This window comes from Benincasa hispida, chromosome 3 (assembly GCF_027475165.1).
Source record: "Benincasa hispida cultivar pf3 chromosome 3, pf3_genome.v1.1, whole genome shotgun sequence".
NCBI lineage: Eukaryota > Viridiplantae > Streptophyta > Magnoliopsida > Cucurbitales > Cucurbitaceae > Benincasa > Benincasa hispida.
The window spans coordinates 49,895,393-49,914,395 of NC_143480.1; the positions used below are offsets into that span (position 1 = coordinate 49,895,393).

The window sequence follows — 19,003 nt, forward strand, 5'->3', positions numbered from 1 at the left end:
CTTAAAATTTAGATGACTAAACACCTATGCCATATGTAGTTTAAATGTGTGACATCAATATTACATAGAAATTTAAGATTTTTGGATATTACTTTAATGCCAAAATCTCTGCTTTTACTGACGGTAAGTCATATACATGATAAATTAAAGTTAAAAGATCAAAATAGATATTTGGAAAGATTGGAGACTAAAATGAAATAGAAGATAAAATAGGATTTAATTCTCTCCCTTCCCTCTCTCTAACACCCAGTTAAGAAAACCATGGAAATGATGAAACGGAAAATAAAGCGGGACCCACTTGTCCACATATTTCCTAATTTTATTTTGAAACTTTATTACTATTATTATTCTTTTTAATTTTGCAAATTTCCCGCCGTCGTTCATCCATTCCAATTCCATTCCAGTCCCGACTGTTTGCACAATTTTCCATCTGAGCAAAAACCTCCATGCCATTCTCGAAGCCGATCAGCGACTCTTCTCTTCTTTTGATATGAAACCGAATCGCAAACTCAAGAGAACCGATTCATCTTCAAAGGTATCAATCTCTTCCTCACTGTTTCTCATTTCAATTTTCTGTTTTAAGGCCATTACTTCCAATCCTCCACTTTCATGCTTCATAATTGTCATTCTCCTCTTCTGTTTTATGCTTCTGGTAGCTTGTATTGGAGGAAATTATCGGTACCACTACAAAGAACAACAATGGATTGGCTTCCAACGTCAATTCTGCAAACTGTGTCTACGTGGCCGGATGCGTTGTGGTTGTGCACAATGTTGATTCTGGTACTCAATCGCATCTCGTGGTGCCTCATCGGTTGTGCAAACCTCTGAGCTGTGTGGCAATGTCCCTGGATGGCCGCTTCGTGGCTGCTGGAGAGGTGAATTCTTTTTCCACATTGTTTATTTGTTTTCGCAGTTTTACGAACTGAACTGGACATGATTATTGAGATAATGTTGATGTGAGATATTAGGTATTGTACATATAAATACCATAGTAGATTTATTCGATAGATTGGTTCTGTTTAGCCAAATGATTTTACCTGCTTTAAAAATCTGGGTGCATATGATTTTGTTTGATATGATTTATGTGCATCCTGGGGATTTGGTGTCCCTGTCACCAACTTATTTTATATTTGGTGCTTAAGTAGTCAGCACCAGCACCAAACAACCTTCAAATTTCATTGACTGCATTATGATGGAAGTTCACATTCTCATTTCTCAGGAAGTTTAGATTAAGAAATTTGTCTACGAGGATGACGCCTTCAAGACTATTCATATATATTTATAAAAATAATCAAAAGCTGAGACATGGGCTTTTTCTGTCCTGCAGTTTGCAATGGTGAAAGTTCAAACGAATCGCTTCTATTATATTTTTCTTACTCCATATTCTATCTTGGTTTTGCAGTCAGGGCCTCAACCTGCAGTCTTTGTGTGGGATTTAGCTGGCATGGCCTTTGTATCAGAACTGAAAGGTCATCCGTATGGTGTTGCTTGTCTTGCTTTTTCACCTGATGGTAGTTTTACATTACTTTGCTTTTCGGCTCTGTTGCTACTTGTTCACTTTTCCTTTTTCCATCTTAAATAATTCGCTATTCTTGTCAGGGAAATATCTAGTGTCTGTTGGGGGATACATATATGTTTGGGACTGGCGGACTACAGCGTTGTTAACAAAGCTCAAAGCAAGTTCATCTTGTTCGGCCATCTCATCTATTTCCTTCTCATCAGATTCAAAATCCATTTTAACCGCTGGGAAGAAGCACTTGAAATTCTGGACAATTACATCTCCTAAGACCCACTTTAATTTAGGGACAAGTTCACTGTCTTTGCATGGAAAGCCTGTTAATCTTGGTCCGCATCAAGGAAGCTCATTTGTTTCAATTACCTCTGGCTTTTTGGCGGACGGTAGCTCAGGTGAAGTTTTTCCGATGTATGCATTGACTGAAACAGGTTAGTTTTTCTCCGCATGGCACGTATATTCTTCGATTGAAGTTTTTGAGCCTAGTTTTATTCTCGTTCCCTTTTTTTTATCAATAGGTGTCCTTTGCCTGGTGAACTCTGGATTTTCAGTAACAAAGTCCGTCAATTTAAAGGTACGTGGGGCTTCTGCATCTTATCTTAAAGATTTCAGCTTCCTATTTATCTTCAGAATTGGAAGGATTACTTGTGAAGGGTTACAATTCTTTCAAAATTAAAAGACGGAACTTACCATCAGAGGCTAATGTGCTCAGTTGTGGAGGATCAATGATCCCCCAATAATCTGCACTTTTGGTCCCACGAAGTAGAGTAGCCTGCCGTTTTTATATAAACCTACTGGCTATATACCGCGGTAATAAAATGGGGTGTTAAATTGACACCTGCATAATAGTTGCAGTAGCATCCATGAATCAGAATGTATGTGATATGAATACAAGTTTCTTGAGGTTGACATCTGAAGGAAAAAATATCTTTTGGATGCATGTTTGAACTCACATCTGATTTGCTTCCTAACTTTTTTGAAGCATGATATCCTTCAGGTCGATAAAAGTTTCGCTGTATCTGCATCTAGCAAGTTAATTGCTTGTGCATGCAGCAACGGAATAGTACAACTTTTTGACGCTGAGAATCTTCAGTATGGTGGAAGTTTAGTCTATTCAAGATCCAAGCAATTCGTCGGGGCAAGCAATATTGTTTATCCCATTAAAGATGACGGAAATGTTACACAAAACTTACCTGCCCTTCCTGATGCAGTTGCATGTTATTTTTCAACCTCAGAAAAGCTTGGTGAGCATTTAAGTAATGAATTCAGTGTAATCGAATTCCCCTTGTTTGAATACGGATGATTCTGCTTTGCAGTGGTTGTTTATGGAGATCACTATCTTAACATATGGGACATCCATGATCCAAAGCAGGTGCTTATTAATTATTACATTGAGACTTGAATTAAGGTCGACAACTTTTAACTTACTAATTGTAGCATCAATTTTATTATAGGGTTCCAGAGTAGTGTCGGAGTTTTTTAAGTTCGTTCGTTTTTTTTTTTTTTTGTACATTTTCTCAGGCTACCAGGTCTTGTGTGTTAGTTTCGCATTCTGCTTGCATATGGGATATCAAGGTTCTTTGTTGTGAGAACATGCACGATCCGTCTCTTGCTTGTGTTGCTAGAGGTTGTTCAGGAGGAATGTCTTTTGCAACATGCTCGGCAGATGGTACTATAAGGTTGTGGGATCTAGCTTTGGAACCGGATTCAGAAGATGCAATAGACAATCAAAGCACTACACGCTTTGGTAGAATCTATTTTAACCCTCCATAAGTTGTTAACACATATATAAAAGAAGATTTAAAGATTATTAAGCGTTAAATTTCGACGCAATGTTTTATTTTGTGAATTTTCTAAATACTAAGTCAAGGTTGTCACATTTTTTTAAATTGTTTTTATTGGGTTATTGGTAACAGAAAGTGCTGGAATATTTGAACGAGAAACTGTGGAGGCTGGTTGTAGCACTCAAGGCTTTCGTTCTCTGGCAGCAAGTTCAGATGGAAAATACCTTGCTGCTGGTGACTGTGATGGAAACATTCACATATTTAACCTGCTAACTTCTGATTATACATGTCTTCAGGCAAGCCATTGGAACCGTAATTTATTGATTTCTTTAGTGAACGAAGTTCGTAGAAACCCCCCAACATTGACTACTTGGGTGGCAGGCGTCCATGTCCTTTATGAATTAATCAATTAAATAAGAAATATGTTTCATTCTTGTAGGGTGCTCATGATGCAGAGGTCCTATCATTAAGCTTTAGCTTGTTGAGTAGAAATGATGCTATATCTAAAGAAGTTATACAAAGTTATTACTACCTTGCTTCAGCAAGTCGAGATCGAATTATCCATCTTTACAATGTTGAAAGGTAATTTCTTTTATTGATATTCCTAGTTTTCGATCTGTATTCTTAATGCTACTTTTTTTTCATGTCAGGAATTTTGATCTCACTGATACTATTGTTGATCACTCAGCAGCTGTAACTTCAGTAAAGATCAGTTGCAATGGACACAAAATTATAAGCTGCAGTGCTGACAGGTGTAATTGTAAAAGCTTTACTTTGTGCACACAATACTTATTTAATATAGGAAGCTTATTGTTATAACTTGCTGCTAGTTACTTAACTATTTGTTTACTGAACATCCTGGGCCTGCTGTTGACATTTTTGATACTTGATAGTACCAAATCGATACTTGTATTAAAATAAAGAAATTATTTCATAGAATACGGATGAAATTTGAGAGCCCTCATCTACTGTTATAATCACTATTCTCTAATCTCTATTATGTAGTGTTTTATGTTTCATTCTTTCAGAGATTTTTTCTTATGCCCTCTCCGTAATATAAGATAAATAATTGACTTGATTCAAGAGCCAATGAAAGCACAAAACTGAACTGCATTCACCAACCATCCATAACTGACTCTTACATGCAGGTCTTTGATTTTCCGTGATTTCACGACAACAGATAGTGGTCATATGATTTCCCGCAGTCATCACCAAATGGCATCTCAGGGTACTGTCTATGATATGGCTATAGATCCTAAAAAGGACGTTGTTGTTACAGTTGGGCAGGTATGCATGTTAATTACATTGCAGTGGTAGTTGTTGAGATTATCCGTTGATCAGATAATGTGCAGCAAGGATTTCTCATAGTCAATAAATACCATTTATGGGGACTAGATTGACTCCGTTAGTTATCCAACGTGTAGGACAAGAAGATCAATACATTTGATGTTGCTTCTGGGAAGCTAATAAGATCTTTCAGGCTCGAGAAAGATTTTGGAGAACCAATAAAAGTGAGTTCAATTATGTTTGTCAGATTTTCGTCTTGGTGTTGTGCTGAACTTAAAATTGTGTACAGGTTGCAATGGATCCAAGTTGCAGTTACCTTGTTTGTTCCTATTCGAACAAGTCTATATGCATGCACGATTTCATTACTGGGGAAATGGTTGTACAGGCAATGGGGCACGGTGAAGTTATTACTGGCGTTATTTTCACACCAGACTGTAAACGCATTATTTCTGTACGTTCGATCTTTTTGGTCTTGTGCAACTTCTTCTAGAAAGCCTGTTTTACATGCTTTTAGTTCAACACTTGACTCTGACTACTTTTCTGTTTAATCCTTTTAAGTTCTCATTTTATTTGTGATTTTAACCATAGGAAGGGACGAAAGAACATTATTGCCAATATTTCCAAAGATGATATTGGAGTTACCTGATAATGTAGTGCAAATTGTTGAATGGGTAACCCTAGGGGCATTTGTGTCTTTTTACTGTACTCTAGGGTTTCCTACTTCCCTATTTATATGTGTAGCCTCTGTGTATCCAGTGTATCAGTTCTAATAATAAAATTCTATATTGTAGTTTTTTCTCCCAGTTCCAGGGTTTTCCACATAAATCCTGTGTGCCTTTTCTCTTTTCTCTTCTATTTTTCATCATGGTATCAGACAATGGAGACAAAACCCTGGCCACCATTGAGGAAAACCAAACAGGAGAATCACAAGTGCAATCTGGCACCACAACCACCGACATAACCATTGTTGTACAAAACACTATAAAGTGGTATTTTCAGACAGTCCTACCCCATCTTCATCAGCCAATTGGAGCAGTCCAACCTGGAGACCAGCCAGCTGATTGGGACAACCGCCAGACAGATCCACGCGGCAACCAGCCTACCGGACGAACCCTACCAGACGTGCACAGCAACCCTCGACGATCGGACGATTGGGATGGCTATCGGACGAACCCTAGCGCGCGACTTAGACGAACGAGAGCCAGGCAGTTAGTGGCTTCCAGCGTCGTGCCGAGCCATCCACGAGCATTCCTCAGCCGGTTGACGACTCCCAGCCAAACCCGCTCGACGTTCAACCTGTCAAAACCCTCTGGACCGGTCACAGCCACGCGCCGATCGTAGAATTCCAGCCCGATCCGTCCGGCACTCAACCTGTCGGAGCCCCCTAGACCAGTTTCAGCCGCGCGCACGTGGATCACCTTGGCCATAACCTAGCCGATTCCAACCGCAACACTTTGATCCCGGATGCCCAATCCCGACCGGTTTCCACTGATCCCAACCGTACCATGCCCCCGTTTCAGCCGAGCTCGGGTGGCAGACTCAGTCAAAAAGCTCCTATGGGTAGCAGATTTGAGGTTGGGGAGTTGTCATCACACTACCCTCGAGGTCAAGGCGGTACAGTCCAAGACCAATTTACTCAACTCCAACTTCAGATTAAACAGTAGAACAAGTATGTTCAGCAACAGATAGCTGTTCTCGGAGAAGTGCTTGGAATGACCTCAAATATCCAGTCGGACCTCCCTTTAAATCTACCAATTTACTCGGGAAATTCGGTAAGCTCTTTCCTTGCTTTACCTACAACAAATTTATTTTTTGGGGCAATGGGAAATTCTGCAGGCTTTATTGTAGGGGAGAAATTAAATGGTCATAATTACTTTTCATGGTCTCAATCCATTAAAATAGCCCTCGAGGGTCGTCATAGATTCGGATACCTAATGGGTGAAATACCGAAACCGAGACTGGTGACCCTCAAGAACGTATATGGAAGGGAGAGGATTCTTTACTTCGGTCTATTTTAGTAGGTAGTATGGAACCTCAGATCGGAAAACCCCTACTGTATGCTGCCACTGTGTGAGATATTTGGGAGGCTATTCAAAAGTTGTACTCCAAACAACAGAATACTTCCCGACTCTATACTTTACGCAAACAAGTTCACGAATACAGGCAGGGAACGATGGATGTTACAGCTTACTTCAACAAGTTGTCTCTTCTTTGGCAAGAGATGGACTTATGTCGCGAGATGGTTTGGAACTGTTCTTATGGGGGAAGTCTTACATTACGAGTCTGAGGAAATCGACCGAGTCTATGATTTCCTTGCGGGGCTGAATTCTAAGTTTGACGTTGTACGGAGTTGGATACTGGGACATCGTCCAATACCATCCCAGATAGAAGTTTGCTCTGAAATCCGCCTCGAGGAAGACAAGTCCAGTGCTATGAATAATACGTTGATTTTGCCAAGTCCAGTGCTATGAACAAGCCCCCCCCGGCGTGAACACTGCAAGAAGCCCTGATGCACCAAAGACTAGTGCTGGAGCTGCATGGTCGTCCACCTAATGGTAAATGGTGTTAGTCAGGTTTTGGACGAGCACTGGCAAGTGAATCAACAAATGGAGGTCCTCAACCTCAGAATTAGGAGACTAGCCAAAACAACTCTAGTACAGTGGGTGTGAGCGTGATTGCCTAGTCAGGTACAATTCAATCCTCTTTGGCCTTATTAGTATAACTGGTAGCAAGCCGTGGATTCTAGATTCAGGGGCTACAGATCACTTAACTGGCTCCTCCAACCAGTTTATTTCTTACTGTCCAAGTGCTGGAAATGAGAGAATTAGAATTGTTGATGGATCTTTTGCTCCTGTGATTGGGAAAGGCCGTCTTTCCCTCTTTAAGGGTTTAACTCTACAAGATGTGCTGCATGTTCCTAAAATTTCTTATAACCTATTATCTGTTAGCAAGATTATAAGAGATTTGAAATGTCGAGTTACTTTCTCACCTGATGCTGTTGTTTTTCAGGATCTGAACTCGAGGACGGCGATTGGCACTACCCAACATGATGGGGGGCTCTATTTCCTTACTGAAGATGCTTCTTCTAGGATATGTGATAGGACTAGTTTATTTTCATCATGTTTTCTACTTCTGAAAGTGATTAAATGTTATGGCATTATCGTCTCGGACATCCTAGTTTTCATTATATGAAATATTTATTTTCCCATCTGTTTCACTATGTTAATCTCTCTAACTTGACTTGTGTGTGTGTATTCGGGCTAAACAACCTCATGTCTCGCTGAGCTCTCAACCTTATAACCTTTCCAAGCCATTCACCCTCTTCCATAGCGATGTTTGGGGTCCATCACTTGTTACTACCACCACTGGCAAACGCTGGTTTGTAACCTTCATTGATGACCACATTAGACTAACTTGGGTTTTCCTTCTCACCGATAAGTTTGAAGTCTCGACGGTTTTCCAACAGTTGTACACTACTGTAGAAACCCAGTTTAACACAAAAATCGCTATCGGAACAATACTCTTATTGATCTATTAACAACAAGTAGATCTACGCCAGGAGGGGAGAAAATGTGTCAGGAGAAATTGGTACAAGAAGCCGTGGATACACTTCTTGATAATGGAATCTGCAGACAACCAATGAGGGGGGATGGCCAAAATAAGGTTTACAAGTCGTTTTCCGATGTAATTGAAGGCAAAGGGGGAAGATTTCAGGAGACTCTGCTTGGCACACGGGTCGATTATTCAGTTATCCTTTGAAGTGATAATGGTCGGGAGTTTTTTAATAATTCTTTCCGAGAATTTTTAGTCTTTAAGTGGATTGTCCATCAGAGCTCGTGTGCATATACTCCCTAACAAAATGGGGTAGCTGAACGGAAAAACCGTCACCTTATCGAGGTTGCTCGCTCCCCTATGTTGTCAGCCTCACCTCCGCCCTATTTATGGAGAGATGTTGTTTTGACAGGAGTTCATTTGATAAACCAAATGTCTTCCCGGGTCTTAAAATTTCAAACCCCCCTAGAATATTTCAAGGAGTCCTATCCCGATAATCGCCTTATCTCTAATGTTCCACTTTGGGTTTTTGGGTATGTTGTGTTTGTATATACCCATGGTCCCAATCGTACCAAGTTTACCCTTCGTGCTCAGAAATGCGTCTTTGTGGGGTATCCTCCGTGGGTACAAATGTTACCATCCTTCCTCACGAAAATATTGTCTCAATGGATGTGACCTTCCTAGAAGATCAATCCTTCTTTCCCATTAGTCATCTTCAGGGGGAGAGTACTAGTGAAGAGACTAATTGGGGTCCAAGTTCGTCAGTATTACCTGAAACTGGGAGCAGAAGCATCCTTCCTGAACCTGTCATAAGTGTCAAAGAACCCATTCTTCCTACTGAACAAGTCTCATGGATCACGTACTATAGGAAGAATCTTCAAAAGGAAATAGTGTCGCCTATCACTTCTCTGACTCCAGTCCATGAGTCAGAACCGACATCAGTTCCAGATACTAGTATTCCTACCCCTAATTATAGTAACATTTGTGTTGAAAATGATGCTTGTGTTGAAGATGATGTAAGTAAAGACAGAGAAAATGGTGAAAGTACCGACAGTTGTACCAAGGACGTTGTATACGATGAAGACGTTGATGCAAGTGATGATAGTTGTTAAAAATCTACTCCAGCAGATAACATTGTTGAAGGTGGAAGAGATCTCTTAGAAGATAAGACTCATGAGCAGAAGGCTGAATGCAGTGGAGAATTAGAGGAGAAGAAAAGTCATGATGTCTCTCTTGATCTTCCTATTGCCTTGAGAAAAGGTACGAGATCTTGCACAAAGTATTCACTGCAGAGTTACTTATCTTCTGGGTTCAAGGCCCTTACTAAGAGCCTGGACACAATTACGATGCCAAGCAGTATACATGCAGCGAAGGAGATTCCTGAATGGAGAGCTGCAGTTATGGAGGAAATGGGGGCGCTTGAGAAAAATAACACTTGGGACCGGGTTACTCTTCCAAGGTGACACAAGGCGGTTGAGTGGAAATGGGTGTTCACCGTTAAATACAAGCCCAATGGATCGATTGACAGGTACAAGGCAAAATTGGTTGCCAGAGGTTTTGCTCAGACCTTCGGAATAGATTACTCCGAGACTTTCTCCTTGGTAGTGAAGTTAAATACTGTCTGTGTTCTTCTCTCAATTGCAGTTAACAAAGACCGGCCTCTCCACCAGTTTGATGTGAAAAATGTCTTTCTTAATGGAGAATTAGAAGAAGTCTACGTGAGTCCTTCTCTAGGGTTCGAGAAACAGTTTAATCACCGAGTATGTAAACTGAGGAAGTCCTTGTATGGGTTGAAACGTCTCTAAGAGCCTGGTTTGGCGGATTCACTACCTTTGTAAAATCACAATGGTACAGTCAGGGACATTCAGATCACACCCTTTTACGAAGAAATCAGTATCAGGGAAAATTGCAGTTCTAATTGTGTATGTGGATGACATTGGCATATCAGGTGATGATGCTTCAAAAATTACCAGGTTAAAGAGGAAAATGGTTGAGGAATTTGAAATTAAGGACATTGAAAAGTTGAGGTACTTTCTCGAAATGGAAGTGGCTCGGTCGAAAGAAGGAATTTCAGTTTCTCAACGAAAATATGCTTTGGATTTACTTAAGGAGACAGGTATGACGAGCTATAAACCAGTTGATACTCTTGTGGAAGCTAATGCTAAACTCAGTAACTTGAATAATAGTGCTCCGGTCAACAAGGAGAGATATCAGTGGCTTGTTGGGAAATTGATCTATCTTTCTCATACCAGACCAGACATATCTTATGTTGTCAGTGTGATCAGTCAGTTTATGCAAGCTCTTTATAAAGAACATATGAGAGCGGTGGAGTGCATCTTGAGATATTTGAAAACTTCTCCTGGTAAAGGGTTGATGTTCAGGAAGTCTGACAAACGGTGCATTGAGGCATACACGGACGCTGATTGGGCAGGTTCTGTGGTAGATAGAAAGTCGACATCTGGGTATTGTACCTTCGTGTGGGGTAACCTTGTTACTTAGAGGAGTAAGAAATAAGGTGATACTGCCAGAAGCAGTGTCGAGGCATAATACAGGGCCATAAGTCTAGGGATATGTGAAGAAATTTGGTTGAAAAAGGTTCTAACTGATCTCGATCAAGATAGTGATCGTCCGATGAAACTCTATTGTGATAATAAAGTTGTGATAAGCATTGCAAACAACCCGGTGTAGCATGACAGAACAAAGTATGTGGAAATTAATAGACATTTCATCAAGGAGAGACTTGACAGTGGCAACATCTGTGTTCCCTATATTCCTTCCAGTCAATAAATAGCAGATGTTCTTACAAAAGGACTTCCCAGACAGACCTTTGACTCCTATATTAGCAAGTTGGACCTCACTGATATCTACGCCCCAATTTGTATTGAAAGTAGGATTTAACCCTAGGGCATTTGTGTCTTTTTACTATACTCTATGGTTTCCTACTTTCCTATTTATATGTGTAGCCTCTGTGTATCCAGTGTATATCAGTTCTAATAATAAAATTCTATATTGTGGTTTTTCTTCCTGTTCTAGGGTTCTCCACGTAAATCTGTGTGTGCCATTTTTTCTCTTTTCTCTTCTATTTTTCATCACAAACTAATTTTCATGAGACAATTCATGGAGAGTTCTCCGTATTAATCTTTGGAGATACCTCTTACATCCTAGGGACTAACCCCTATTTTAAAGGCTACAAACCCAGCCTTTGTTCCTTTACTAACCGTAACTATACTAAACAGTAACTTAACCTTTAACCAAGATAAAAACATAGAAAAACAAGGCAATGTTAAAACAGAAACTAAAAACCATAAGACACCAACGTACAGACTGATTTACATCATAGTGATGATTGAGTGCGTGAATAAGAAAATTTCCCCCCACTCCAAGTAGATACTGCTGAAATTTCAGAATTACAGTCAATACTGTGAAGCATTAGAAATATGTTGCCAAGATCACAAATATTCGTGAATCAGTTTCCTTCTTTGTAAACGGAAGTTGAGGAGGGGATGTAGAGCATGTTGAATAGGGAAGGGTGGCCAAAGAGATTTTATTTTGATATCTCTGTAAATCAAGAACCTTAAATTTTCAATTAACAATGGTATATTTTTCCTTCGTACTTAGAACCATGTGACCACATTGAGGTCTCAGTATTAAACAAAAACTTTTTTGATCGCTCATTTTCTTTGTTAGATTAGTTATCCTAAATTCTTTTAACTGGATATTATAACATTTATTTAGAGGTTTCTACCTATTTTCTAGTCTGGGATCTGAAAAAAGGTTCAACTGCAGATAAGAAGCTACATAGACAGAACTCCAGTTGGTTCGTCCAACTTCTTCTTGAAAGTCTCAAATTTGTCCTTGGAAAGATGGATAGTCAATTTAGAACAACCATATGCATCGTGAAATTGGAACTTCTATCATATTTGAGCGGTTTATAGTATGAACTTTCACCATTGTATGCAAGTTAAACTCTCTTAGACATACTAATTGAGATTACAATAAAATCATTTAAATATTTTAGTGTTGAAATGTTTTCTTATTTTTCTTACTCTGGTTATGCACACAGATAGGGGGAGATGGTTGCATTTTTGTATGGAGACTTCCTGCATTTTTATCTTCAAGTATGCATCAGAAAATGAATGAAGGTTCTGGTCCATTGTCTCCAGGAAGCATGACTCAGCCTATACCTTTTAGTAGAATCATGATTTACGAAGAGGATGGAGATGAAGCAAAGCAACATGCAACCAATTCTGGTGATGATTCCAAGCAAGATGGTTTTCGAGTGCTTCATCAAGGAGAAGCTGCTCCGGAGGCAACATTTAGATTTAGCATTTCAAGACTGCCCAGATGGGCACAATATAAAGTAACAAACTCTGACAATGCCCAAATAAATCATGAGTCCACACCTTTGCAGGTATGTGGAGTTCCAAAATCTTTAGTTAAATGTCGGATGACATAATAAAGTACTAGCCACAATTTTGTTTAATAAGAATTTAGGATTTTCTGAGATATATTTGTTCAACATATCAGGAGATTGAGCCGTGTTTTCCCGAATATATTCTGTTGCTTGAATTCCTAAGGACTTGTTAGCATTTGATGGTTTACATCAATACTTGTTGACTAACATTCTGCCATGTTTAACATTTGTTGGCTTACATTCCTCTGGTCATCTTACGGTAGTAACTATTATGCTGGAATAAATATGCTCGAATTCTTTTGTTAAAAAGTTCTGCCTATGGTTTTTTGGATTTCTCTCTTCTTTTGTGGAGATTCTATACCTATTTTTTGTTAAGCATAATCTAGCAAGCAAAAGCACGAATATTCAACATGGATGTGTTGCATGTAGTTGTTTGTGTTTTGTTTTTGATTTATTTTTCAAAGTTTGATGTGAAGGATAAGTTGATAAATATGTCATTCTCATTCCTTTTACGAACAAGTGTGCATATGTAATTTTTATTCAAATTTCAATTTATAGCATGTTTGGGAGTTATGTTAAAATCACTTTTGTCATTTTCAAAATCACTCTAAAACATGCTTTAGTTTAAACTAATTTTGATGGCTTGAAAACCATTTTTAGAAGTATAAAATAAACATCAAATTAAATTCGAATGATTAAAGACATGTTTTGGAGTACATGCAAAAGTAATTTTAACCATTTAAAAATTACTCTCAAATATGTCCTAATCCTAGATCCTTGAGAGCCATCAATATGTTCACTAAGGAATGCCCTGTCTTTTTGGTCCACACTTTGTGAATGCTAGATTTTTGTGGTCAAATTTTTTTGCAGTCATTCTGTCCAGAGTCACTTCCAATCACTGGCCTGTTTGCTTCAGTATCCAGATGTTAATATCATTGCGTACAGTATTATTTATATCTCTTATAGATGTGAAATATGTCTATCTACGGAATGCATATTAATGTAATATCTAATATTAGAAATGCTTTTTCCATTCACATAAATACTTCCTGCAATGGACATGCACATACTATCCAACATTTGTGCATAATGTACTTGTCCTTGAACATGGGATACACAGCCTTTCAGAGGTAATTATATCATATTACTGGAGTTCTATTTTCATAGATGAGTTTCATTATTAAGTCATGTTCAATTCATAGGTGTACCACATAGGAAAGTTCTCTCAATGATTCAGGATGGTTGTCTCACCATCTAGAATCAACCTTGATCTCTGTATGATTGCATGTCCGATGTAAAATCACTTAGTAACTCTTTGTGGTTTATTGGCTACCCTGCATAAGTATATAATCTGGCCTATCTTCATGCAGTCTAATTTTTCTGTTTCTGTGACATAAACAGAAAAGTTGCTGTTCTTTGGTTATTGATGATCACGGAAATGCACCTCTACTTCCAGAACTTCAAATTTGTTCTGACCACATCCTTGGATCTGTTAACTCCTGCACCAGCAGCTTATCCGGAAACTCTTCTGACAATAGCAATACTAATGATTCTCATGTGCCTCAAGAAACTTTTAGGTAATTGTTCAATAAACTTTGGATGAATCTGTTTATTACTCTCCATGCTTACAGTGATGTCTGACTTCAGTGGCCATCCTGCCATGGAAAGCCGCTGGCTCTCCATTTATAACGTGTGTCTAGATCTACCAAGTTCTCCTGAAATGCAGAATTTTATGGACAGAAAATCGGCGTCTTCCACTAATGGACGTAAGGTCACATCCCTTTTTTGCTTAATATTGATTGGTGTAAGACTATCTTGAAAATTCATTCACTTGGACGTAAATGACTTCAATGTTTGCATGAAAAGATACTTGCAGCTTCTATCATTAGGAGAAATGCTTTATAACCTATAACCCTTAAAAATCTGGATGGTTTTTCTTAAGGATCAGTTGCTTTCACATGTCATTGGGCTTGTTACTTTTAATTACTTGAGTTGGTTGTTTTTATAGTTTGGTTTATCTTAGTGTGCAATATAGAGGGTAATAGGGAGGGACTAGTTTCTGACCCTAAACCAAGAGCAATCGTTTTGAAGCATGAGTTGCATTCTAAGGCAATCAGTTTCTCCAATGCAAGAGATTCCCGGATAATGTTATTAGAAGGCAATTATGTTTTTGGAAATACAACAAAAATACGCTGATCTTGTATGGTATGTGGGATAGTTGATTTTTTACTTCCTCGATCAACTGTTTTTTGGAAGATAAGATGCTATTTTTCCTTTAATGTAGATGTATTCTATAAGGAAAAAACCTCCAGTCAATAGAAAACAGCCAGAAGGAATGGTTATAGCAGTGAGGCGTATGGTGTTTTTCATTCTGTTAAAATGCTTCTGAGCTTACTTCTTTTGTTCAATGTTTTGCGTGATAAGAACCGTTACACAACCGTCAAGTTTGAATGCCTTTTCTCATTTATCTGTGTTTTGTTTGCTTTGGTTTGCAAGCTGACTCTTATGGTCTAGACATGACGGTCTTTAACAGCAGACTAGGTTACAAATTCAATCATCCGACAGTAGAAAGTCTTCTTATACATAATTTCACTTGTATTTATTTACTATTATGCCGAGTCATTGCAGTGAAATTTGTTTATCTTTTTTCTGATGGGGATTGTGCTTTGCAGTACAAGATGCAGCAAAGCTACCAGCTTTTAACGGATGCTCTTCTGGTCAAGCTAGTAATGATATAGATATTGGGGGAGAGTTGACTTCTAGTAAGATTGCCATCTTTCATAATTCTTCACCTAGTAAGCGTGAATTTCACACGAGAATGAATGAGGTTCATTCTGGGGAAATGAAAGAGCTGCTTTCCAGTAATGTGAAAAGTGAAAAGCAAGCAATTGGAGATAGTATTCCGTGCCGCATTAAGGCTGAAGATGGTGATCTATTCAAGCTACATTATGGCAGTTTGTCAACGTCACATAAGGTTAGTGGAAATTTGAGTCCGTAAAAATAATCGAGTCATGGTTTGGGAATTCAACCAAAATAGGGAAGCTGTATTGTCAAGTATGTTGGGACTTCTGTTCCTAAATCTCTGTTCTCTTCTCAGACAAACTAAAGCATTCAATTAGTCTAAGATATCTGCAACAGCTAATAGTTCTTCATAGCTGAAGATATTTTCAGATAAATGTTCCGGATGTAAAGAAATTGTCTTATAACGTCAACTAATTTTCTTATCTTGTTTAAAGATAAGTGACAAATTCTAATCACAAAGTAGATGGGAAGAGGAATTTTAACGAACCTGGAATGCACGTATTCACCAGTTTCATAATATAACTGAATTTTTTATTACTTCTAATCCGAATTATATCATTTAATTGATGGGTGTTTATTATGCAGAAGAATGAATCAGCAGCAAGGAGAAGATACTCTTCCAAATATGTTGTGCAGAAGGACTGTCTTGGAAGCAGCAAAAGACTTCGAATGCTGCCTTATGACTATGGTTGTACAACTTTGAATTACGTTGACGAAGCTACTAATCATTCTCCATCAGAGATAATGCCAAGTCAGGTTTTGGCAGAGCAAGAACTGGTAGGTTCTTTCTAACTAACAATAAAATTATTGTTCTTATTATTGTTATTATTATAACAAAAAAGAAAAGAAAAGAAAGAAGGCTCTGAATGAGTAAAAGGGACTTCGGCCGATCAAGATTCTCATTTCTCAGAAATTAATTCTTTTAGTTTGAAAATGACTTCAATGGACCAATATTCATGTTATGAGTTGCCAATTGTGCAGGATTTTACAAGAACGACAGAGACCTTGCTAAGCTCAAAGTCATTGCACTTTTCACAAAATGAAAGCTATCCAGGTGAAAAAGAGTCAAAAAGAGCAAAGCTGACAGAAGGAAATAATGGCAGTTCTCCAGCTCCAAGTGAACTGGAGGAGAAACGAACTAGTTGTAGGGAAGTTCTACTTGGTTTGGATGCTGCAGCTGAGAATGCAGTTCAGTTCTTCTCAAGATTAGTTGCCCCCGCTTGTCATGAAGATAGTTTACATGAATCTGGATTGGAGTTGTATGATGAAGCAGCCAAATTACTTCCCTCAATTATAGAGAAAATTAATGCAGTTGCCAAATTGGCGCAATGCAAGAACAAAGATAAATGTGAAAGTACGAAAGATGTTACTATTACAGGATTTGAACCTCTGTTCGGAACATTTGCTAAGAATCTTTCTGAAAAGGTTGAAATTTTGAGGAAGAATCTTGGTAGGAATTCATAGTTTTCTATAAATACCTTTGTACAATGAAGTTCCGCCTAATTATGGTAAACAAATTCAAAGGTAATTCTTTGGATATTCAAGCTTTTGGCAGTTAAAATCTTCTTCCGCTTGTTTTATCGCACTTGCCTTGAGTTCGTGTTTTAGGACGGAGCCCTTCAGAATATTGCCAAAGATGCCACTTCCTATTGCCAAGCAATGATATCAACGGTGAGAACTCTGAATAATAGTATATAATTTTTAAAGAGGGACTAATTTACAAATGTTTTACTGGGCTCGTTAGTCGTTATTAGCAAGAGGAACCATACTTCCCTGAAAAGAAAAGGAAAATGAACTGCGTTATTCCTTTTCTTTTCTTTTCATTTTTAGTTGTATAATTCCTTATTTTCTTTCATTTTCTGTAGGCATAGTTCTTGTTCTCCAAACTTTATAACATTTAATAATGAAGGGGTAATTAAAAAAAATAAAGAAAAAGGAAAAGGCAAAGACCAACTTTTCTTTTTTCCCCCTGAATAAAAATTATTAAAAAAAAAGCTTTCCTTTTTCTCCCCCTTCACTTTTAACACGTTTCGTAGTTGTGATTTTCATGTATTTCTGATTTTAAATTGTTTAGAAGCACCTTTTTTTTTTGTGAATCTCAAGGTATGCTAGTGAATAATTCTCTCTCCAATAACTTACAGATACCGAAGGCCTGTTGGAATATATACAAATCCCTAAGAAGGTATGTCTAGAAACTAATCTCTAGTATGCTCATTCCTTTGCCTTTCTCTCTCCATTGTAACATGCCAATCTTGGGATTCCTTCACTCCCCTCGTATAATCGTGTAGTTTTTTTTAATAAGCCTATCATAGTAGTTGCCTCGAGGAAGTGGCAATAAGAGGTCTATCCATTTCATGTAATGCAGGAATTTGGGCTCATCATGACCATTTCAGGCACTATAAACAAACCAATAGGGACCATGAAAGCATATCCTCAAAAGAAAACCTCTAGTGGTTATCGTCCCTCCCCCCGTACACACACACTCTGATCAGTAATCAATAATTACTATTTTAATTAGTCGTTGTTATTATTTTTATTATTATTTACCTAATCTTCATGGGCCAAAAGATGGAAAATCCCTCGCATTATGCCAGGCATTGAAAGATATGAATGTGAATGAGTATGACATACTCAATTCCTCTTTTGGGGGTATAGGATTAAAATCTGTTGAGTGTACTTATCTCTGTTTCTCTTATTCCTTCCCGTTTTAAATTTAAAAGGGAAAAAAGAAAACGGTTCACACAACCTAAAGCCTTCCAGAATTTCCTTTTTACAACTTCATTAACAAATATTTTCAACACAATAAGCCTCATTCTCTGTAAATTGAAAATTTTCACATGTATATGGGGTCCAATGTGGAGGCTCTCTGTTAAAGTGGGTTATCATTTATACATTGTTTTTAATCAGAAAGCAAAATGGGAAAGGAAAAAGCCTCTGATTTATATGAGCTGTATGAATGTGGGGTAAAGGAATGGGGTAAAGGGATTTCATTTGATTGTCCTTTTGTGTTCATTTTTCACTTGTAATGATGGTTTTTTTTTTTTTTTTTCCCTTTTCCCTTCTTTTGTTTCACAGCTAGACTTGTTATTGTATGCCATTTTCTCTTTACTTAATAAACATCAAAAATAGCCAAGGGAAAAGAAGTTATTCCACTTGGAACTGTCACTTGGGACTCACTTTTTGAGTGATATGGGTTGCCTTGCCTAATTATGGGCAATAATAATCTAGGCATTAAATTAGACAACATTATTTGATATTATAGCTATGGAGAAGTTTTTGGAATCTTTAGAGGCGCATGTTTATGCTCTATCTGCTTCTCATTAGTTTTTATTACCACTAGCAGATTGTCGCTGTAATATGTGCTCCACACCATTTTACCCTCATTATGAACCGGAAAAGGTAACTTTCATAAGCCCAAGATTATGTTACCTAGTATTCTGATTATACTGTTTTCAGTCTGCTATAGATTCATGCAATCAGGCTATGACTGTTTCTTTTGTGAAATCTTTTATGCACTAATTATTGATAGATTCAGCTTGTGCCAGAGCCTCATTTCTATTTTTCAGTTTTAGATTTCTCATTGTCTGTTTAGATTGACTTCGAAAAATAGTGTTTTTAAAAATTAAAAAAAAAATCATTTTTATTTAAATA

General features: G+C 37.9%; 1 protein-coding gene across 3 annotated transcripts; it reads left to right on the forward strand.

Annotated features, from left to right (window-relative positions):
* The first annotated feature begins 359 nt into the window (after positions 1-359).
* LOC120074744 (Transducin/WD40 repeat-like superfamily protein) lies at positions 360-18,097 on the forward strand. Of its 3 annotated transcripts, none has more exons than XM_090312344.1 (22): positions 364-535; positions 657-875; positions 1,403-1,511; positions 1,600-1,944; positions 2,032-2,087; positions 2,511-2,757; positions 2,830-2,885; positions 3,035-3,260; positions 3,430-3,593; positions 3,737-3,879; positions 3,948-4,049; positions 4,446-4,584; positions 4,722-4,808; positions 4,874-5,035; positions 12,200-12,547; positions 13,952-14,127; positions 14,198-14,316; positions 15,223-15,524; positions 15,938-16,129; positions 16,334-17,023; positions 17,494-17,534; positions 17,718-18,097. In XM_090312344.1, the coding sequence occupies exons 1-20, from the start codon at positions 491-493 to the stop codon at positions 16,814-16,816; spliced, it is 3,720 nt and encodes a 1,239-aa protein (XP_090168470.1). In that variant the 5' UTR covers positions 364-490; the 3' UTR covers positions 16,817-17,023; positions 17,494-17,534; positions 17,718-18,097. The 3 variants fall into 3 exon arrangements, with proteins under 3 accessions (XP_090168471.1, XP_090168470.1, XP_038883898.2); XM_039027970.2 differs by having other exon boundaries at positions 14,219-14,316; XM_090312345.1 differs by lacking the exons at positions 17,494-17,534; positions 17,718-18,097 and having other exon boundaries at positions 360-535; positions 14,198-14,321; positions 16,334-16,896.
* The last annotated feature ends 906 nt before the right edge of the window (positions 18,098-19,003 follow it).